Raw genomic sequence first — 25,000 nt, forward strand, 5'->3', positions numbered from 1 at the left:
TAGTGACCCGTACCGATCTCCTCAGGAATCTTCGTCAGGCCGTTCTTGGGCACGTCCAGAACGCGCAGGTCCACGAACGCCTCGATGTACGCGGGAATCTCGCGAATCCTCGTTGCGTGGATGTGCCATTCCCTCAGATACGTCATGAACTGAAGATCTTCAGGTAATTTCTGCAAATCACAGTCTTGGTGAAGTCACGGGCAGTACACATGCGTTTGAGAAACAAAAGTGTGTTCAGAGAGTTAACTTACCATCCATTTGTCTCCGTTGAGCTGAAAAATGAACTTGTTGTTCTCGGTGTCAGTGTCTGGAGGAGGTCAGAGGTCAGAGAAAACTGTGTGAGGCCAGGGTTATTATAACTATAACTATAACTCATTTACAGTCAAACCAACATAATGTGTGTAGAGTGTGTAGTTGATCACATGACCGGTCCAGGTAACACTGCGTACCGTTGTGTAGTGTGTGTGTGTGTAGAGTGTGTAGTTGATCACATGACCGGTCCAGCTAACACTGCATACCGTTGTGTAGAGTGTGTAGTTGATCACATGACCGGTCCAGGTAACACTGCGTACCGTTGTGTAGTGTGTGTAGTGTGTGTAGTTGATCACATGACCGGTCCAGGTAACACTGCATACCGTCGTGTAGTGTGTGTAGTTGATCACATGACCGGTCCAGGTAACACTGCGTACCGTTGTGTAGTGTGTGTAGTTGATCACATGACCGGTCCAGGTAACACTGCAGTGCCGCGACCTCAGCGCTCTTCAGTTTCCGGCACGCGATGCGATACTGCCACTGCTGATCCACCCTGCAAACACACACCGGCTTTACATTGCCCCTTTTACAACTTATAGAATAAGTCTCTGATGTTTACAGAGTGTGTGTGTGAAGTTTTAGCTAAAGATATTAATGTTAAAATTGTCACTTTTTTAGGGTGATCAAAAACGCGTCGTTTTGTGTCTGTCCCTTTAAATGCAAATGAGCTGCTGCTCCCGGCACAGGGTGTGTGTGTGTGTGTGTGTGTGGTGTGTGGTGTGTGTGTGTGTGTGTGTGTGTGTGTGTGTGTTCCTCACCTGGCCAGAGCACTTTGACTGACGCGCTCCTCCTCCTTCTTCTGCCGCTGCTTCTGCTTCTTCACTCGTCCCTCCCACAGGTCTCGGATCAGCGAGAGGTCGTACACGGGAATGTCCACGCCGGTCCGCTGTGCCTTCATGATGCTGAGCAACACACACACCGTGAGAAAAACACACACACATCTGACTGAACCAGTGCAGCAACATCATCACATGCAGCAGCTGATAGAAACACACACACACACACACACACACACACACACACTGCCCCATCCCTAAACCTGCCCATCACACACACACACACACACACACTGCCCCATCCCTAAACCTGCAAACCTCAAACGGTCAAAAAATATATATTTTTAATTCTGACAAAAATATGAAATTATTTATCATATTTATAAGACAAATTTAAATGATGTCAGACTGAGTCGATTATATGATATATAATATCATGTTTTTTAAATGTTACTTGTTTGGAACGTTCAGATCACATTCAAAAGTGACATTCCATAATGTTTGAAGAATGACACACTGATGTTTCTATAACCAAGAAAAAAATAAAGAATAAATGAATAAATAAAAAACTGGATGTTTTGAATGTTCAGAGAACTTTCAGAAATACCATTTTCATAACTTAATAGAACATATTTGTGTCCGACGGGAGTGTGAGGTGTTCGTGCTCGAGGGTTAATCAGATGTGTGTGTGTGTGTGTGTGTGTGAGTCAGCAACAGTCGTGACCTCTAACCTACGGAGATCGCCAGTCTACCAGCAGAACCACACATGCTATTCGCGGCACGCTTAATTAGCAGAAATATCATTAATAAGTGCATAATAAACATGTTAATGCGTGTGTGTGTGTGTGTGTGTGTGGATGTACCTGCTCCTGTGCCTCGGTCAGTCCCGCGCGGCTGCTTGTTTACCGGCGTCTGGATTTAGATTTCTGCCGCAACATGAGGCTATTTTTACTGTACAGCTGTGATTTGATGCCTCGAGTCTCAGTCTCTGGACGCGTTCTCATGTCCACACTCTCACACATGCTCAAAATAACACACACACACACACACACACACCTTCAATCCGTCTGCAAAACAAACACCGATGACGTAACTCACGCCTGTATTTACATATTTATATGTCGCTTTTTGTTCCTCTGACATGTGACAGGCGACACACACACACACACACACACACACACACACACACACACACACACACACACACACCTGGGTTACAGGCGACACACACACACACACACACACACACACACACACACACACACACACCTGGGTTACAGGCGACACACACACACACACACACACACACCTGGGTTACAGGCGACACACACACACACACACACACCTGGGTTACAGGCGACACACACACATACACACACACCTGGGTTACAGGCGACACACACACACACACCTGGGTTACAGGCAACACACACACACACACACCTGGGTTACAGGCCACACACACACACACCTGGGTTACAGGCGACACACACACACACACACACACACACACCTGGGTTACAGGCGACACACACACACACACACACACACCTGGGTTACAGGCGACACACACACACACAGACTTTATTCTCTTTGTCCTCACTCCAATGTCTAAAACTCAAACTGGTCCTCACAAAGATAGTTGTACAAGTATACACACACACACAGACACACACCTGGGTTACAGGCCACACACACACACACACACACACACACACACACACACACACACACACACACACACACACCTGGGTTACAGGTGACACACACACACACACACACACCTGGGTTACAGGCCACACACACACACACACACACCTGGGTTACAGGCGACACACACACACACACACACCCGTGGTTACAGGCCACACACACACACACCTGGGTTACAGGCCACACACACACACACACACCTGGGTTACAGGCCACACACACACACACACACACACAGTTGTCACACATTGAGTTATAAAGCTTGTTCTTCTGGATGTCAGAATTCAAAACTGTCACAAATTAAACGCTTTTTCTTCTGAATCCTGTCCTCCAAACTACAGTTAAAGCTTGTCATATTTGTTGAACTGAAACTCACTGACACGCATTAAAAATGGTTTTGAGCACGTGTGTTTTTATGTGTTGTCACTTTATACAATTTATTAATACAGTTTCTGTTGGCTATATTTCTTCTGAATCATGTTATTGATCCGAAACCCTTAAATATGCAGTTTAATGGGAGCTTCACATGTGACAGCGTATGATGTGACAACATGCCCCGCTGTGATCAGATATAACTGATAAAGAGAAAGTGCAGTCTCAGGCTGACCAGCAGAGGGCAGGACTGATCTCTGCTCAGGTCAGATCGCATTTACTGACCTAAAAACACCTCATCAAGGTCTGTTCACATCATTATTTTGATGACCAGTATTATTATAGTTAATTAAAAAAAACAATTTATAGTTAATTAAAAAAACAATTAAAAATGTCTTTACTTTATTTTTATAGATAATAGTTAAATAAAACATTGAATTTTTTTTTTCCGGCTATTTGCCAAAAATTTAAATTTGATTTACTAAAATAACTAAAACTGAAATGAAAACTATATAGATATTTAATAAATAAATAAAAACTAATAAAAATGACAAAACCACTATATGGAATCTGTTATAATTTTTTTTTTTATACAGTTATACACTGATCATTACATCAACTTAATATTGTGTTTAATCTGATATCTAGTTGATTTTTTTAGTAACTTAATGAATGATATTGTCTTGATTATAAATTGGGCACTCGTTTTCTAGTTCATGTTTTGGATAAAAAATGTGCATGTTGAAATGAGGTGTCATAGTGTGTGTTTAGTGAAGGGAAGACCTAAAGCTGTTATGATTGACAGGTTGGTTATGTTGAAGGTTTTGTGCTGAAAACTAGAGATTGATTTCTAAATGAAATACATCAGATTAATTGTTTAAAAACAACTTAATTTTTGTGAGTAATCAACAAAAAATTACTTTAATGCTACAAATTATTGTTAAAACTAAAACTCAAAGTAGTTTGTTGGTTAAACATAATTTTATAATAAGTTGTTATAACTCAGAAAAATGTATGCAAACTGTTTTTTGTTTTTTGGTTCGATCTAGAACTCTGGGGATCTTGGCCCATTTCCCCCTGTTTTGTGTATAAGGACTTTTATTGTGTTTAGTTTCCTCAAACTCAAAGTAGTTTGTTGGTTAAGCATTTTTGTTGAGCCAAAACATAATTTTTAATGTTAGTAAAGATTAGTAAAGATTTAGTGGGGTTCAATCTAGAACTCTAGGGTTCTTGACTCATTTTCTCCTGTTTTGTGGTCAAGGACTTTTATTGTGTTTTATGCCGTAGTTTCCTGTGTCTGTTTGTAGTTCTTCTGTCGACTGGTTCTGCTGGGTTCCATCTTGTCAGCTTCTGTGTGTATACATGTTTGTCAGCCGGTGTCTTTGCATGCTTTGTCACGTTCATGTTTGAGTTCTTCCTCTCTATGAGGATTAACTTTTTCTTTCTTTAATAAATACAGTTTGCAGTTAAATACACTATAGCTGCGTCGTCATTGAACAGCTTCTATAAGGAAAGATTATAACATTTACTTTTTAAAACTATTTAAATTGAGTTTCTATTGACAAAGTATGTTCATACGAGATGTGGGATACAATAATTCTGCATTTGAAGCCTTTAAAGTTCACATAGTTCCTTGTCTTCTGCACTCTAAGATAAAAAGGTACAAAAGCCGTCACTGGAATCCTTTACGTTCACTTTTGTACCTAAAGAGCATATTAGTCCCTCAAAGACACACTCGAAAAAATCTTGGGTTATTTTTTCTACCCAAATCCTGTGTTGAGTCTTTTGGGTCATTTTTGGGGTTATTTTCTCAGGAAGTTTCTAACCCAGCTGCTGGGTCAGACGTAACAACCCAGTGTTCTGGTAGTTTTTGTATAACACTTGAATTACTTCTAAATGTTTCATTTTCTCCACTAGTGGACATCACTGCCCATATAAGGGCGCCTCATCTCCATATGTGGTTTGAGTCTGAACCATTATTTTTACAATTTTCATACAATTTATGAAGTACACATCCTATTCAGAAGTAGTGTTGGAAGTTTGGCAGATTTTGAAATGAACTCAACCTCTAAGAAACACAGAAGATCACGTATGTGCATTATAGCTCGCCGCCACATCACTAATGCTGAATCTATTATTATTTTCTTTATATTCAAAACATTTTCAGGTCTTTTTTTCTAAAAGAATTGAACGGATGCTATCTTTTGAACTCTTGGCATGAAATCAAACTGAGGTTTCTACCATTCTTTCATGATTTTTCATGTTCATCAATATTTCAAAATAAAGGTCTGAACACGCCTCAGGAGTATGAACATATTCTTGCTGCAAACTGATAAATTACGGCTCCTCTGTCATTTATTTTGAAAATCAGGAAAAATGAAAACTAGAGATTCTAAGCTTTCAAATGATATATAGTTTGTCAAGATTAGTTTAGGTTTAGTATAGGATATTACTGTTTTAAATATATAATTGCCAATATAAAGGGTTAAAACAAGAACAAATATATCTATAACTTTGACTCACAATAGCCACATCCATGTGATCGCCCTCTTACAACAAACACACTGCTGAAGTTTCATCAAGATCAATAAATGTATGAAGACGTTATAACACATTGTGTTTTTCTTTTCTCGCCATAACTTTGTTTCCTCGCCACGGCCAAACCGTTCGAGATATCAAAAATCCGTCCGCAATTTAGCGTCCTCAATGTCTTTACTTCATGCTGACTGAGTTTGGTGGCGATAGGATAATTTTTCTTGGAGGAGTATATCAAATTCCAGGGGCATGCGTTTTCATACAACCCATAATAGCCGACTTCCTGTTGGACTGGCGTAAAACTTAGAGCACGAAAGTTGTTCGGCCCGATGATATCTAAATGTGTACCGAGTTTCATATTATTACATGCAAACGTGTTTGATATATGGACCAAGTTTTTCGGACCACGTTCAAGGGGGCGCTGTTGAGCTCCCCTGCCACGCCCGGGTACCAGCTTCAGTCCGGCTCTAATGGCCGCAGGTTCTGACCTGTGTGCAAAGTTTCAAGAGTTTTCGAGCACGTTAAGGGCCCCAAAAGTGCCCGAGAAGTCCCACACAGCAGAGAAAGGGTTAAAATAAAGCCCCCCTCCTCTCTCACACACACAGACACTGAGAGAGACTGGCAAAATTCCCATCAAATCACATTCAAACCAAAATATCTGACTTCCTGTTGGTCGGAGCTAATGACTGTAAATTAGAAAGTTGTCCGGCTCGGGGAGATAAATATAAATACAGATTTTTGTTACTGTAGGTAAAACTAATACCCCATTTTTGACTAAAGGTGGCGCTACTGAGCCCCTTACCACGCCCGTTTCTGAAACTTCACACATGCCTAGTACCTAATAAATCTGATATGCATGTTGAGTTTCATGCAATTTGAAGCATGTTAAGAGCCTCAAATGCACCCAAAAAGAATATTAAAGTTTGATGCGTTGCCATGGCAACAGTATTTAAGATATCAATAATCCTTTCACAGGTCTACATCTGTCGTGTGTTTACATTATACAGATGAAGTTTGAAGCAAATCGGGTAAAAATAAGAGGGTGATTTCAAAGCATTTTGAAAGTGACACACTTCCTGCTGCCAGTTGGTGGCGCTATAACTTTGACTCACAATAGTCACATCCATGTGATCGGCCTCTTACAACAAACACACTGCTGAAGTTTCATCAAGATCAGTTAATGTATGAGGATGTTATAACACACTTCCTGTTTCCAATATTCGCCATAAATTCGTTTCCTCGCCACGGCCAAACCGTTCGAGATATCAAAAATCCCCTCGCAATTTAGCATCCTCCATGTCTTGACTTCATGCACACCGAGTTTCGTGGTCATCCGATGAATTCTCTAGGACAAGTGTTTCAAATGCCAGAACATGCGTTTCCATCCAGCCCATAATAACCGACTTCCTGTTGGACTGGCGTAAAACTTAGAGCACGAAAGTTGTTCGGCCCGATGAGATCTATATGTGTACCGAGTTTCATATTATTACATGCAAGCGTGTTTGAGATATGGACATGTTTTTGAATCCCATTCCAGGGGGCGCTGGCGAGCCCCCCTGCCACGCCCGGGTCCCAGCTTCAGTCGGGCCCTGATGGCCGCAGGTTCTGACATTTGTGCAAAGTTTCAAGAGTTTTTGAGCACGTTAAGGCCCCCAAAAGTGCCCAAAAGGTAGTAAAATAATAATAATAATAATAAATATAGCTGCAAGCAGCGATTACGGGCCCAAGCCGGTGGCACCGCCACCCCGGTGCCTTTAGTTGCACTAAAGGCACCAGGGTGGCGGTGCCACCGGCTTGGGCCCTCCATCGCTGCTTGCAGCTATATTTATTTATATATATATATATATATATATATATATATATATATATATATATATATATATATAAAGCCGCCACCCCCGTTGCCTTTCGGGTTCCTGTGCACGACGGGCAATAACGTAACCCCGCTTTGACTGTCGAGAGGGCAATATAGCCCTATGTATCACTCGATTTTATTTAACCAAATGTTTTTTTAACAAAATATGTTATTTATCTGATTCATCCAACCCTATACTGCACTCTTTTACTAATACTATATTATATTTCATCGTTTTCATGTCTTGCCCTCAAACATATCTGTTTAATCTGCTTATTTTTAAGTTACACATAATACATTGATTGAAAAAGAAACTCAAACTTTTTGTTTATGGTAATATTATTTGATACAGAAAGAAATAAGTGAGACTGTGGGAGTGAGGGGAGGGTAATGACAGCCAAAGGGAGACAAAGACAGATAACTTTTGAAACTAAAAAAATGACATCCTAACTTTGATAATGTTTAAATATACATAAAAATGCAGCATATCATTAATTGAAATTAGTGTACTTTAAAACACTTGTTTAAAATAAAAAACACATTTATACATAGTATAAAACACTAGATGGCACAATTGTTCATAGTCTTTCTGCTCCCCTCCCCACACACACACAGACAGGGGGGCTGTCTGTGTGTGTGCCCTCCCTCCCCTCCCCACACAGACACACACACACACACACACACACACACACACACACACACACACACACACACACACACACACACACACACACACACACACACACACACACACACACACACACACACAGAGAGAGAATGGCTGGGGGAACTCTGTCAGAGAGAGACAAAACCACATTCAAACCAAAATATCTGACTTCCTGTTGGTCGGAGCTAATGACTGTAAATCAGAAAGTTGTCCGGCTCGATGTGCACAATATACATACCAAGTTTTGTGACTGTAGGTAAAACTAACCCCCCCACTTTTGTCAAAAGTAACACACTTCCTGCTGCCAGTTGGTGGCGCTATAACTTTGACTCACATTAGTTACATCCATGTGATCGCTCTCTTACAACAAACACGCTACTGAAGTTTCATCAAGATCAATTAATGTATGAAGATGTTATAACACATCGTGTTTCTTTTTTCTCGCCATAATTTCGTTTTCTCGCCACAGCCAAACTGTTCGAGATATCAAAAATCCGTCAGCAATTTAGTATCCTCAATGTCTTGACGTCATGCTGACCGAGTTTGGTTGCGATTGGATGAATTTTCTAGAAAGAGTGTTTCAAATTCCAGGGGCATGCATTTTCATACCACCCACAATAGCCGACTTCCTGTTGGACTGGCGTAAAACTTAGAGCACGAAAGTTGTTCGGCCCGATGAGATCTAAATGTGTACCGAGTTTCATATTATTACATGCAAGCGTGTTTGATATACGGACAAGTGTTTGAATCCCATTCCAGGGGGCGCTGTCGAGCCCCCCTGCCACGCCCGGGTACCAGCTTCAGCCCGGCCGCGGGTTCTAACCTGTGTGCAAAATTTCAAGAGTTTTCGAGCACGTTAAGGGCCCCAAAAGTGCCCGAGATTTTGCACACAGCAGAGAAAGGGTTAAACTAAACTAGCCCCCCTCCTCACACACACACATACACAGATCCCCCCTCCCCTCCCCACCCCACACAGACAGACACACACACACAGAATAGCAGAGACAGAGAGAGACACAATTCACATTCAAACCACAATATCTGACTTTCTGTTGGTCGGAGCTAATGACTGTAAATTAGAAAGTTGTTCAGCTTGATAATATCAATATACACGCTGAGTTTTGTAACTGTAGGTAAAACTATAACTAAGTTATAACACACTTTATGCATCCTTTTTTAATCATAAATTCGTTTCCTCGCCACGGCCAAACCGTTCGAGATATCAAAAATCCGTCCGCAATTTAGCATCCTCCATGTCTTGACTTCATGCACACCGAGTTTCGTGGTCATTGGATGAATTCTCTGGGAGAAGTGTTTCAAATGCCAGAACATGCGTTTCCATACAGCCCATAATAGCCGACTTCCTGTTGGACTGGCGTAAAACTTAGAGCACGAAAGTTGTTCGGCCCGATGAGATCTACATGTGTACCGAGTTTCATATTATTACATGCAAGCGTGTTTGATATATGGACATGTTTTTGAATCCCATTCCAGGGGGCGCTGCCTAGCCCCCCTGCCACGCCCGGGTCCCAGCTTCAGTGCGGCCCTAATGGCCGCAGGTTCTGACATTTGTGCAAAGTTTCAAGAGTTTTTGAGCACGTTAAAGCCCCCAAAAGTGCCCAAAAGGTAGTAAAATAATAATAATAAAGAAGAATAATAATAATAATAAATAATAATCCGAAGGAAAACAATAGGGCCTTCGCCTTTTCAAGGCTTGGGCCCTAAATATATATATATATATATATATATATATATATAAATATAGCTGCAAGCAGCGATTACGGGCCCAAGCCGGTGGCACCGCCACCCTGGTGCCTTTAGTTACACTAAAGGCACCTGGCTGGCGCTGCCCCCGGCTTGGGCCCTCCATCGCTGCTTGCAGCTATATTTATATATATATATATATATATATATATATATATATATATATATATATATATATATATATATAAAGCCGCCACCCCGTTGCCTTTCGGGTTCCTGTGCACGACGGGCAATAACGTAACCCGCTTTGACTGTCGAGAGGGCAATATAGCCCTATATCACTCGATTTTATTTAACCAAATGTTTTTTTAACAAAATATGTTATTTATCTGATTCATCCAACCCTATACTGCACTCTTTTACTAATACTATATTATATTTCATCGTTTTCATGTCTTGCCCTCAAACATATCTGTTTAATCTGCTTATTTTTAAGTTACACATAATACATTGATTGAAAAAGAAACTCAAACTTTTTGTTTATGGTAATATTATTTGATACAGAAAGAAATAAGTGAGACTGTGGGAGTGAGGGGAGGGTAATGACAGCCAAAGGGAGACAGAGACAGATAAGTTTTGAAACTAAAAAAATGACATCCTAACTTTGATAATGTTTAAATATACATAAAAATGCAGCATATCATTAATTGAAATTAGTGTACTTTAAAACACTTGTTTAAAATAAAAAACACATTTATACATAGTATAAAACACTAGATGGCACAATTGTTCATAGTCTTTCTGCTCCCCTCCCCACACACACAGACAGGGGGGCTGTCTGTGTGTGTGCCCTCCCTCCCCTCCCCACACAGACACACACAGGGGGGGCTGTCTATGTGTGTGTGTGTGCCCTCCCTCCCCTCCCCACACAGACACACACACACACACACACATACACACACACACACACACACACACACACACACACACACACACACACACACACACACACACACACACACACACACAGAATGGCTGGGGGAACTCTGTCAGAGAGAGGCAGAGAGAGACAAAACCACATTCAAACCAAAATATCTGACTTCCTGTTGGTCGGTGCTAATGACTGTAAACCAGAAAGTTGTCCGGCTCGATGTGCACAATATACATACCAAGTTTTGTGACTGTAGGTAAAACTAACCCCCCCACTTTTGTCAAAAGTAACACACTTCCTGCTGCCAGTTGGTGGCGCTATAACTTTGACTCACATTAGTTACATCCATGTGATCGCTCTCTTACAACAAACACGCAACTGAAGTTTCATCAAGATCAATTAATGTATGAAGACAATATAACACATCGTGTTTCTCTTTTCTCGCCATAATTTTGTTTCCTCGCCACGGCCAAACTGTTCGAGATATCAAAAATCCGTCAGCAATTTAGTATCCTCAATGTCTTGACGTCATGCTGACCGAGTTTGGTTGCGATTGGATGAATTTTCTAGAAAGAGTGTTTCAAATTCCAGGGGCATGCGTTTTCATACCACCCACAATAGCCGACTTCCTGTTGGGCTGGCGTAAAACTTAGAGCACGAAAGTTGTTCGGCCCGATGAGATCTAAATGTGTACCGAGTTTCATATTATTACATGCAAGCATGTTTGATATACGGACAAGTGTTTGAATCCCATTCCAGGGGGCGCTGTCGAGCCCCCCTGCCACGCCCGGGTACCAGCTTCAGCCCGGCCCTGATGGGTTCTGACCTGTGTGCAAAATTTCAAGAGTTTTCGAGCACGTTAAGGGCCTAAAAAGTGCCCGAGATTTTGCACACAGCAGAGAAAGGGTTAAACTAAACTAGCCCCCCTCCTCACACACACTCACACACACACATACACAGATCCCCCCCTCCCCTCCCCACCCCACACAGACAGACACACACACACAGAATAGCAGAGAGACAGAGAGAGACACAATTCACATTCAAACCACAATATCTGACTTTCTGTTGGTCGGAGCTAATGACTGTAAATTAGAAAGTTGTTCGGCTTGATAATATCAATATACACGCTGAGTTTTGTAACTGTAGGTAAAACTATAACTAAGTTATAACACACTTTATGCATCCTTTTTTAATCATAAATTCGTTTCCTCGCCACGGCCAAACCGTTCGAGATATCAAAAATCCGTCCGCAATTTAGCATCCTCCATGTCTTGACTTCATGCACACCGAGTTTCGTGGTCATCGGATGAATTCTCTGGGAGAAGTGTTTCAAATGCCAGAACATGCGTTTCCATACAGCCCATAATAGCCGACTTCCTGTTGGACTGGCGTAAAACTTAGAGCACGAAAGTTGTTCGGCCCGATGAGATCTATAAGTGTACCGAGTTTCATATTATTACACGCAAGCGTGTTTGATTTATGGACCAAGTTTTCGGACCGCGTTCCAGGGGGCGCTGTCGAGCCCCCCTGCCACGCCCGGGTCCCAGCTTCAGTCCGGCTCTAATGGCCGCAGGTTCTGACATTTGTGCAAAGTTTCAAGAGTTTTTGAGCACGTTAAGGCCCCCAAAAGTGCCCAAAAGGTAGTAATATAATAATAATAATAAATAATAAATAATAAAGAAGAATAATCCGAAGGAAAACAATAGGGCCTTCGCCTTTTCAAGGCTTGGGCCCTAATAAATATATATATAAATAAATATAGCTGCAAGCAGCGATTACGGGCCCAAGCCGGTGGCACCGCCACCCCGGTGCCTTTAGTTGCACTAAAGGCACCAGGGTGGAGGTGCCACCGGCTTGGGCCCTCCATCGCTGCTTGCAGCTATATTTATTTATATATATATATATATATATATATATATATATATATATATATATATATATATATATATATATATATATAAAACCGCCACCCCGGTGCCTTTAGGGTTCTTGTGCACAACGGGCAATAACGTATCTCCGCTTTAGAGCTTGCATCAGTGTGGGTTCTGCAAAAGTGCGCATCGAGGGCGTGAGCACCGTTCTGAAAACTAAAATGAAAAATTAGACACCCTACAGTTTCATGGACTTAACGGACACATGAAATCAGCAGCCATTGTAAGTACACAAGACCAAAAATTCATATGAAGTGTGGTATATATTAATTTTTTTAAGGGACAAGACAGATCATTTGACTTGCCTGACCTGATTAGAACAGTGAAAAAATAAAAAAAATAAAAATGGGTTGTGCAAAAAGGCGCATTTTTTGCTAGATTTTTAAAAAAGTTTAAATATATCAAAACAGAAAGATTTTTTTACATTTAAAAGCGTGCAATGAAAAACAGGAATAGGGGAGGGGAATGACCGACAGAGACAGATAACTATTGAAAATATTTTACTAAAAAAATAACATCCTAACTTTGACAGAAAGTAGTCTTTGATAATGTTTAAATATACATAAAAATGCAGCATTGAATTAATTGAAATTAGTGTACTTTAAAACACTTGTTTAAAAGAAAAAACACATTTATACATAGTATAAAACACTAGATGGCACAATATACCTATTTTTAATAGTCTTTCTGCCCCCCTCCCCACACAGACAAACACAGGAGGGGCTGTCTGTGTGTGTGGCTGCGATGTCAAGATTGCAGTGTGTGTGTGTGTGTGTGTGTGTGTGTATACGAGGATCGATCGAAAAACATACTCCGTCATTTTGTTCATACAGGACATCATTCAAACTGCAAAGTGTTTCCTTATATTTGTGTGCACTTGCAATAAAACACAACATTGTGCTTTTGTTAAAGGTCCCATGACATGGGGTTATTATATTATTTTATAATGTTTCCTGGGTTGCCCTTATAATGTTAGTATGTTTTTTAAATCAAAAATAGTCATAATTTAGAAATAAAAGGCATTTTTCCTAGCCCAGTTTTAGCCTCTGATTTGAACGCTCTGTTTGAAGGGGCGTGTCTGTGTGAGACTTCGGTGTAACCGGCCACTGCTGTGATTGGCTGACATGCTTGCATATGAAATAGCTACTTATTACATGTGAAACTCTCTCGAATACTTTTACTACAGTTATTATACGTTTTTACTATTACAGCTATCGAGATTAACAAATCGTCAGAAGTTTTTAAAGTATTTAGATCTATTCCCATCACATAAAATGTTGCCGTGATGAGCATTGCGCAAGCAGATGACAGTCTGTTGTTGATCGCGAGAATGAAGATCTTATCATTGCAACGCAGTTTCTGCACTCTCTCTAATGCTTTCACCAATGCAAACACGATGATGTAAATACAGTAAGAGCTTCATGTGCAGTGTAACGTGCGTCATTGATTTCATAACGAGTTTGGCAAGTGTCCAGATAAACTCCATCGCGCTGTGTCCATGAGAAAATGAGCTAGGAAGTAGAAACGCGTGCGCGCGATTCCTACAAACATTGTTCCTCGATCGCTTTATGTTTATAAGTTAATTTATTCACAATTTAAATACGATTATTTTCATCCTACTAAAAGAAACGATGTGAAGTTGATATTTTAGTCACTGGCTTGACTTACTGAGGCATAAACAGCAGTATTGAACGATTTGTCTGAACTTGAACAATTACACATCAGAAAGTGTTGCTTGGTAACGTTAGCTCGATCGATTTATTTGCAGACGTTCGTCGAGGCCAGCTCTGTATTATTGGCCCAAGTTGAGGAAACAGTCGTCGGTGAAATGTTTGCCGCAGACATGCAAAACTTTGGGGAGTTGTGTCGGCGCATTTCCAGAGAAAATGAAATGAATCCACTGGTTCTTGCTTGGATGAAGGAACTAAAAAAAGGCTTCGGTGTTCATTTGTACATCCAATTATTGAGCCATTATTATGCTTCGCTCGCTCAAAAGCCATGATATCTCCCGTGGACAAACTAAAATCGCGCACGCGTTCCTACTTCCTAGCTCATTTTCTCATGGACTGGAAATATTCTCTGGGCGGGCAAAGCAGAGAAAGGGGAGGTAACATTTCCTCCGTATGACGTCATACGGAGGAGATTCAAGATCAGCCCGATTGAGCTTCCACTTTTTCAAAGGCAGAGAAAGAGAGCAAAAGCTTGATTTACACCGATTGAAATTTCTAGAAATTTGGGGACCATATAAAGGCTAGGGGAACTCATATTAATGTTAAAAAACCTCAAAAAGTGAAAATTTCATGTCATGGGACCTTTAAACTATAAACTCTTGTCAAACTGTAACATACAAATGTCACCCAACCAAAATCACACACACACACACAACAATGTTGACTATTTTTGTTCTGTTTCAGCAGCGAAAATAGTTAAACAAAGATCACAGCAGAACCATCGCGCATCTCAGTGTTTTTTCATTAGTGAATGATTCCGCATTTTGAAAGAATCGCTTGACTCAAAGATTCAATGATCAATCCATAAAGATCTGTGTCATTCATGAATGATTCAGTCGTTCGAACGAATGAATCAATGACTCGCTCATTAAGACGGTCGTGTTTTTTCATTAGTGAATGATTCCGCATTCTGAAAGAATCGCTTGACTCAAAGATTCAATGATCAATCCATAAAGATCTGTGTCATTCATGAATGACTCAGTCGTTCGAACGACTCGTTTGAACGAATGAATCAATGACTCGCTCATTAAGACGGTCGCCTGGCGACACCTATAGGAGGTTTAGTGTTATGTTTAAAAGTAGCCTTTCATTCTTTGCAACGATCGTTAATTAACTTATATTTAAAACAATCTTAAAACATTATTTAATGCATTGTTATTTTTCAGTGTAAAATATTTAATTTGATCAGCCACAGGGTAGGCTAACAGTCCTATAGTGTCTTATTATTCTAAATAATTTAATTTATTGATCAAATTTAGAAATTAAAAATGAACTATGAAGCATACATTTAATAAGAGTAGGGTGTGACTAGGTGTAGATATTACAATATACAGATATTCAAATATAGTGGGCACTAGCCTATTAAAACCTGAATGTGTCCGCTTAATAAATCGTGAGCTGAATGAGTCGCAGCAAACATCAGCACAAGGAGTCCAATTTCATTAATCATGGGTGAAAAGCTGACTGAAAAGATTAAGAATAATAGGCTATTGAACACGCAATTCAAGCAATCCCATCCCCGAAATGGCGCTATGTTTAAAATTAAACTAAATGCTCATGGCTGCACGGGCAATAACGCGTTCACGGCGAGGAACGAGCAGAACAGAGTGAATGTTTTTAGTTCATTCCTACTGGACGTCCAGTACTTACTTTGGCTTTTAAGTTAGCGATTTCAAAGCCCCCGCTTTAATTGCACATCGATTAACCGGTAGGAAAATATTCTAACAGTCACTATTTATATAGATACAATATACAATGGGCCTACCCGATTTTGACCACAAGAGGGCAGTATTGCCCTATGTATGACTTATTTTTTGACTTAAAAAGTGCATTCTGGCTGTTTTTTAACTTATACATAATTCTTAAATTGAAATAAAAGAACAAAATGGGTTTAGTTCTGATATTTGTATACTTTTATATAGAAATAAATGGTGTATAATAATTTTTTTAGAAGATATGAGGCTTTTAGTGTTTCCTTTTTTGGACATTACTTTAATCCCTCGCCATAGCAAAACCGTTTGAGATATTTAATATTCGTTCACAATTTAGCATCTTTAATGTATTTTCATCATGTTGAAAAAGTTTGGTGTGAATAAAATAAACCACCGCTAAAAACTCGGAGTCTAAAATATACCAAAACTCACATTCAAACCAAAATATCTGACTTCTTGTTGGTCGGAGCTAATGACTGTAAATTAGAAAGTTGTCCGGATCGAAGAGAAGAATATACGTACAGAGTTTGGTTACTGTAGGTAAAACTAATACCCCATTTTTGACTAAAGGTGGCGCTACTGAGCCCCTTACCACGCCCGTTTCTGAAACTTCGCACATGTCTATTACACAATAAATGTCAAATGCATGTTGAGTTTCATGCAATTTGAAGCATGTTAAGAGCCTCAAATGCATCCAAAAAGAATATAAAAGTTTAAAGCGTTGCCATGGCGACAGTATTAAAGATGACAATAATCCTTTCACAGGTCTACATCTGTCGTGTGTTTACGTTATACAGATGAAGTTTGAAGCAAATCGGGTAAAAATAAGAGGGTGAATTCAAAGCATTTTGAAAGTGACACACTTCCTGCTGCCAGTTGGTGGCGCTATAACTTTGACTCACAATAGTCACATCCATGTGATCGGCCTCTTACAACAAACACACTGCTGAAGTTTCATCAAGATCAATTAATGTATGAGGATGTTATAACACACTTCCTGTTTCCAATATTCGCCATAAATTCGTTTCCTCGCCACGGCCAAACCGTTCGAGATATCAAAAATCCCCTCGCAATTTAGCATCCTCCATGTCTTGACTTCATGCACACCGAGTTTCGTGGTCATCCGATGAATTCTCTAGGACAAGTGTTTCAAATGCCAGAACATGCGTTTCCATACAGCCCATAATAGCCGACTTCCTGTTGGACTGGCGTAAAACTTAGAGCACGAAAGTTGTTCGGCCCGATGAGATCTATATGTGTACCGAGTTTCATATTATTACATGCAAGCGTGTTTGAGATATGGACATGTTTTTGAATCCCATTCCAGGGGGCGCTGGCGAGCCCCCCTGCCACGCCCGGGTCCCAGCTTCAGTCGGGCCCTAATGGCCGCGGGTTCTGACATTTGTGCAAAGTTTCAAGAGTTTTTGAGCACGTTAAGGCCCCCAAAAGTGCCCAAAAGGTAGTAATATAATAATAAATATATATATATATATATATATATATATATAAATATAGCTGCAAGCAGCGATTACGGGCCCAAGCCGGTGGCACCGCCACCCTGGTGCCTTTAGTTACACTAAAGGCACCGGGCTGGCGCTGCCACCGGCTTGGGCCCTCCATCGCTGCTTGCAGCTATATTTATATATATATATATATATATATATATATATATATATATATATATAAAGCCGCCACCCCGTTGCCTTTCGGGTTCCTGTGCACGACGGGCAATAACGTAACCCCGCTTTGACTGTCGAGAAGAAGTCTGCTTTAGAGCTTGTATCAGTGTGAGTCTTTCTGCTCCCATCCAAACACACACAGAAAAGGGGGGGGGGGGGCTGTCTGTGTGTGTGCCCTCCCCCCCCCCCCCCCCCCCACACACACACACACACACACACACACACACACACACACACACACACACACACACACAGAGAGAATGGCAGGGGGAACTCTGTCAGAGAGAGACAAAACCACATTCAAACCAAAATATCTGACTTCCTGTTGGTCGGAGCTTATGACTGTAAATGAGAAAGTTGTCCGGATCGATAAGCATAATATACAGGCCGAGTTTTGTGACTGTAGGTAAAAATAACCCCCCCCACTTTAGTCAAAAGTATCTTGAAAGTAACACACTTCCTGCTGCCAGTTGGTGGCGCTATAACTTTGACTCACAATAGTCACATCCATGTGATAGCCCTCTTACAACAAACACACTGCTGAAGTTTCATCAAGATCAATAAATGTATGAAGACGTTATAACACATTGTGTTTTTCTTTTCTCGCCATAACTTCGTTTCCTCGCCACGGCCAAACCGTTCGAGATATCAAAAATCCGTCCGCAATTTAGCGTCCTCAATGTCTTGACTTCATGCTGACCGAGTTTGGTGAAGATCAAATTAAATTTCTTGGAGGAGTATATAAAATTCCAGGGGTGTGCGTTTTCATACAACCCATAATAGCCGACTTCCTGTTGGGCTGGCGTAAAACTTAGAGCATGAAAGTTGTTCGGCCCGATGAGATCTATATGTGTACCGAGTTTCATACTAATTCATGCAATATTCAGTTTGATATATGGACCAAGTTTTCGGACCCCGTTAAAGGGGGCGCTGTTGAGCCCCCCTGCCACGCCCGGGTACCAGCTTCAGCCCGGCCCTGATGGCCACAGGTTCTGACCTGTGTGCAAAGTTTCAAGAGTTTTCGAGCACGTTAAGGGCCCCAAAAGTGCCCGAGAAGTCCCACACAGCAGAGAAAGGGTTAAAATAAAGCCCCCCTCCTCTCACACACACACAGACACTGAGAGAGACTGGCAAAATTCCCATCACATTCAAACCAAAATATCTGACTTCCTGTTGGTCGGAGCTAAAGACTGTAAATTAGAAAGTTGTCCGGCTCGGGGAGATAAATATAAATACCGATTTTTGTTACTGTAGGTAAAACTAATACCCCATTTTTGACTAAAGGTGGCGCTACTGAGCCCCTTACCACGCCCGTTTCTGAAACTTTGCACAAGTGTACTAGGCAATAAATATAAAGTGTCTGTCGAGTTTCATGCAATTTCAAGCATGTTAAGAGTCTCAAAAACTTTAAAAAAGAATATTAAAGTTTGATGCGTTGCCATGGCAACAGTATTTAAGATATCAATAATCCTTTCACAGGTCTACATCTGCCGTGTGTTTACATTATACACATAAAGTTTGAAGCAAATCGGGTAAAAATAAGAGGGTGATTTTAAAGCATTTTGAAAGTGACACACTTCCTGCTGCCAGTTGGTGGCGCTATAACTTTGACTCACAATAGTCACATCCATGTGATCGGCCTCTTACAGCGAACACACTGCTGAAGTTTCATCCAGATCAATTAATGTATGAGGATGTTATAACACACTTCCTGTTTCCAATATTCGCCATAAATTCGTTTCCTCGCCACGGCCAAATCGTTCGAGATATCAAAAATCCCCTGGCAATTTTTCATCCTCCATGTCTTGACTTCATGCACACCGAGTTTCGTGGTGATTGGTTGAATCGTCTAGGAGGAGTATTTTAAATTCCATTGCATGTGTTTTTTAAACTACGCCAAATAGCCGACTTCCTGTTGGGCTGGGGTAAAAAGTCAGAGCACGAAGGATATATGAACCGATGAGATCTATAAGTGTACCGAGTTTCATATTATTACACGCAAGCGTGTTTGATTTATGGACCAAGTTTTCGGACCGCGTTCCAGGGGGCGCTGTCGAGCCCCCCTGCCACGCCCGGGTACCAGCTTCAGTCCGGCTCTAATGGCCGCGGGTTCTGACATTTGTGCAAAGTTTCAAGAGTTTTTGAGCACGTTAAGAGACCCAAAAGTGCCCGAATAGTCGTAAGAAAAATAATAATAATAATAATAATAATAATAATAATAATAATAATAATAATAATAATCCGAAGGAAAACAATAGGGCCTTCGCCTTTTCAAGGCTTGGGCCCTAATAAAGAAGAAGAATAAATAATAATCCCATGGAAAACAATAGGGCCTTCGCCTTTTCAAGGCTTGGGCCCTAAATATCTGCCAATGGAGTCAGAAATATAATCTAGTTTTCACTTTGAATTAAGTTTATATTTCTGACTCCATTGGCAGATATTTGTTCTTGTTTTAACACAAACTTATTTTTCATTAGACAAGTCTTAATATCTTCAGTAATTTTGCTTCTTCTCCAGTAAATGTCTTTTGATTTAAGAATATTTATATATTTGTGCTGGAAAACAGGACAGAAAAGGAAGAACAGTGTAATGTTGTTTACAAGGATTCATAAATATTGCTGATTATTTGTTAATGTTAGTTAATGAATTAACTAATGTTATAACTATTGTAAAGTGTTTCCCTAAACTTAAATTAAGTCTAAAAAGTGTTTTGTTTGTTGGTTTAATCTCATGTGACCGATATAGAAAGCATAACAGAGCTTTAATATTGCGTTCCTATATTGTTCATCACTTCATAAGTCATAGAAGCGATTAATAATGCATGAATGTAAATGTTAGTCTTACTGCACATTTTAACACAATATAAGTAGATATTTTTAAATGAAGAAAAGACCAAAAATGATATTACTGCAGTAAATGTATTTAATGTAAAAGTAAATGTTCTGGATCCCGGCAATGTTTTCATTGTTAATCCTCATCTGGATTTTATTTTTCCTGAAAATGCTAGTTAATATTATTGCATTTGAATAAAACTTACTTACTTTGCTCAGAAATATAACTTCCCAAAAGATTGATCATTTTTCTGAGTTTATTTTTATTTTTTATACCTCATTACAAAAAGTACCCTCCTACATTAAACTGCTTATTAATATCCCATAATGCTGCTTTAATTATAAGAAAATTTTAATTAGTTAATTTCTTATTCATATTTTTTCTTCGTCACACAAACTTTAAACGGTCGCTCTTTATTTTAAGGTGTCATTGTTACAGTGTAATTATATATTTAAGTTCTGAGTAATAATAATTAACTACTTACTATAGGGTTAGGGTACACTCTAAAAAATGCTGGGTTGTTTTAACCCAATTTTGGGTCAAATATGGACAAACCCAAACGTTGGATAAAAAATGCAATTAAAAAATGTAACCCAACGGCTGGGTTTGTCCATATTTGACCCAAAAGTGGGTTAAAACAACCCAGCATTTTTTAGAGTGTAGCATTAGGGTTTGGTTGAGGGTTAGTTGCATGTAATTATGCATAATTTACTGTTACTATGGTAACTACATGTACACTCCAAAAAATGCTGGGTTGTTTCAACCCAATTTTGGGTCAAATATGGACAAACCCAGCCGTTGGGTTAAAAATGTAATGTAAAAATTTTACCCAATGGCTGGGTTTGTCCATATTTGACCCAAAATTGGGTTGAAACAACCCAGCATTTTTTAGAGTGTAACAAGGACACTTTAAAATAGTGTTACCGATATTTTTTCTGATTTTTAGTTTTTTTTTAACCTCGTTACAAAAAATGACCTGCTTACAAAAATATAAGATCTCTCATAATGCTTTTTATCGTCAAATATTGCACTCGATCTTTTTATCGGCTTGTTTTCTTTCCATTAGCACAGGTTTGGTACTGATAACTTATAGCTCATGCTTCTCAGTTTCTGAGTGAAAGAAGTTCCCCTCAAAAACACACAGCACAGTTCAAAGGTTAATGAAGACGTCACATGAGCTTACATCACATGTTTGTGTTTAACATGATCAATGCCGGCTCAGAAAACATCCATCCAGCAAAGTTTATTTTAAAACAATGAGTCAGCGCGCCGCCTGTGCAGCTGCGACTGATGTCTTAAGCAGCATTAGTGTCTTATATCACAACTACACACAGCGAGACTGAAATAGAGCTCGCGCCGGCGGATAAGGCCTCGAGATCAGGGCGAATCACGGCCAGAAGACATGCGGTGTCACACTCGTGTCCGGATCTGTATCACACCCAGATTTTCCAGATACATTTGGCCTTGTGTAAAAGGGCAAGAAAACGAGCAGGTGTTAATGTGCTGCGATGTGACTGAACAATAGATCCGGCCGAGAGCCATCGCCGGACAGCCGGTCATGTCCAGACTCTTCTCAGCGGGCAGCGAACGCTCTCTCTCCGCGGTGTGAACACATGTAACGTTAATCGACGTTTGTTATAGTCTTTAAAGGGGTGGTTAATGCCCCTTTTTACAAGATGTCTGTGTGTGTGAAGTTTTAGCAATATACAATATAATGGACGTCAACGGGCCCCAAACGGGTCAAGGTCCAGATGACAGTGTCAGCGCCGCTTCAACGGGCTTTAAACGACACCAGACGATGAATACGGCTCTTATCTAGCGAAACCATCGTCATTTCAAACATAAATAAACAAGTTTGAGTTTTATAAGCACAAGCGCTCGCCTTGCTCTGTTCTGTGATGCGCGTTCGTGACGTCACGTAATACACAGTTACGCTCCGCCCTCTACTGGAAAGGAGGCGGAGCAGCAGCTCATTTGCATTTAAAGATACATGCACGAAAACAGCATATTTTTCCTTCCACTCAAAAATGGCCATTTACAACATGGTATAATAAATAATCTGTGGGGTATTTTGAGCTGAAACGTCACACACACACACACACACACACACACATTCTCCTGAGACTTATATTATATCTTGTTTAAAGGGGCATAATAGGAGCGCTTTAAACCCCTTTAAACACCTTATTAATATGGATGAAATTTCGATCAGATTGAAAAAATGAAGCATGCAAACAATCTTATCAATCGGGTTAAAAAATATCTTGTGTGCAGTGCCATAATGCTTATGTTTACGGGCATTTTATCTTATAAGTGTTTATTTCTTTGTCTCATGTCTTTGGGACTGGTCAATAAAGTGGGCGGGGCTTGATTGTGTCTGTGGGGAATTGATTGGATGGTTGTGGTTTGCTATTGGCTGATCTCATGTGAGTGACAGGTTGCCCCGCCCACATCATCAGAGAAGAGATGCTGAAGAGGAACTTATTCTGATTCAACATTATTAACACACTAATGATGCACCCATGAATAATTTAGAATAAACAATGCAATATTCCAAACCAAAAGGTCAGTTTTAATTGGATGGCGACTGTAGATGACTGTGGACGGACAGATGTGAGCGATGTTCCTCTGAACACAAGTGTGGATGTGTCTGTCACTTGATGATTAGAGCGGGTTATTTTAGATGCAATGGTGCTTTACAACATATGCAAGATGTCTTCCACCTTAAAAATACATTCTTTATGTAATGGATGCAGGCGGATATCAGGTGTGAACTCCCGAGTGTGTGTGTGTGTGTGTGTGTGTCAGGAACAGATATTCACGGCTGCTGAGATGTGAACATGACACTGTCATCAGGGGTTTGCAGTAATGAGTTCATTAGTGTTCACGGGTGTGTTTGTCCAGTGACCGTGTGGAGAGAAAAGGCCGGAGATCTGAAATAAACTCGAGGAGGAGGAGGAGTTCAGAAACGTCACTCACGCTTGAATAAAGACACACACACACACACACTGTGTCGTGTGGACGATGAGCATCAGTGTTACAGCGCTACTGAACAGCTCAATATCAGGTCAGCATTCACTGCAGCTTGTTCTCTCCTCAGGAAACTTGACCTTTGACCTCAGCAGATATTGTTCTCTCCGCAGGACATGAGTTCTGCTCTCATTCATGACAAACTCTTCATCAAGACGTTCTGGGAGCAGAAGATCGTCAATCACAGTCACACGAGAGAAGTGGAGGAAGGGAGGATGAAGAAGAGCGCGCTCACGAAGTAAGTCACGCGCAGTGTGATCACTGTGAGCTATTATTCAGGTATAAAGTGATATTTTCTTTATTTTAAAGCACAGTTGTGTTAATATAGCCATTTATGCATATATTAAAGCGCTGGACTAAACAATATTTAATATTTCCTTAATAATTTCAAGAAAAAACAAAACTCTCCAATATTCTATTGTTTTTTTTTTTTTTTTTTTTTCGTGCTGGGCAAAGATTAATCGCATCCAAAATAAAAGTTTGTGTTTATATAATATATGTGTGTACTGTGTATAATTATTTTGCATATATAAATACATTACACACATATGCATGTATATATATTTAAGAAATATTTGCATGCATGTTCTGTATACATAATTTATATTATATATACAATATATATCATAAAAATTATTTTGTATATTATATATATATATATATATATATATATATATAAATCTTAAATATATACATGCATGTGTGTGTATTTATATATATATATACAAAATAATTATATACAGAACACACGCATATATTATTTAAACACAAACTTTTTTTTGGATGCAATTAATCGATTTGCCCAGCACAATTTTTTCTGTAATATTATTATATTATACATCATGAAGCGGGTGTGAAGGGACATTCGGTGTGTGTTTCTGAGCTGATATTTAATATCCCGTGACAGAAGATCATCAGGGTAACATTAATTCAATAATCCATGACAGGTGTGCAAATACAATATTATAAACTCAGTTTCCCACATACAGTATATTGAGATAAAATTATTAAATATTCTTTTTGAGGTTAAAATAAAGGGAAAATTATTATTATATCTAGCATCTTACATGAAATCTATAAACTACAGTTAAAAAATGTAAGATTTTAATAAAGAAACGATTTTTATTCATCAAGGATGCATTAATATGACCAAAAGTGACATTTATAATGTTAATAAAGATTCTTTTGAACTTTCTATTCATCAAAGAATCTTGAAAA

At 39.8% G+C, this 25,000-nt stretch overlaps 2 protein-coding genes across 2 annotated transcripts in view; one reads left to right on the plus strand and one right to left on the minus strand.

Moving 5' to 3' along the window:
* srp19 (signal recognition particle 19) overlaps positions 1-25,000 on the minus strand; it is a 35,018-nt gene that overhangs the window by 6,679 nt on the left and 3,339 nt on the right. The window contains 5 exon segments of the mRNA XM_079636604.1: positions 14-170; positions 252-307; positions 636-805; positions 1,071-1,187; positions 1,189-1,198. Coding sequence (XP_079492730.1) covers positions 14-170; positions 252-307; positions 636-805; positions 1,071-1,187; positions 1,189-1,198 — 510 coding nt within the window.
* The window catches only part of LOC307011200 (protein FAM240B), a 1,788-nt gene continuing 508 nt past the window's right edge, over positions 23,721-25,000 (plus strand). Inside the window, exons 1-2 of the mRNA XM_079636603.1 lie at positions 23,721-23,819; positions 23,896-24,020. Of these exons, the coding sequence (XP_079492729.1) occupies positions 23,899-24,020 (122 nt within the window). The 5' untranslated portion in view covers positions 23,721-23,819; positions 23,896-23,898. The remainder of the gene's footprint in view (positions 23,820-23,895; positions 24,021-25,000) is intronic.

Source organism: Phoxinus phoxinus (genome assembly GCF_949152265.1).
Source record: "Phoxinus phoxinus genome assembly, chromosome: 15".
Taxonomy (NCBI): Eukaryota; Metazoa; Chordata; class Actinopteri; order Cypriniformes; family Leuciscidae; genus Phoxinus; species Phoxinus phoxinus.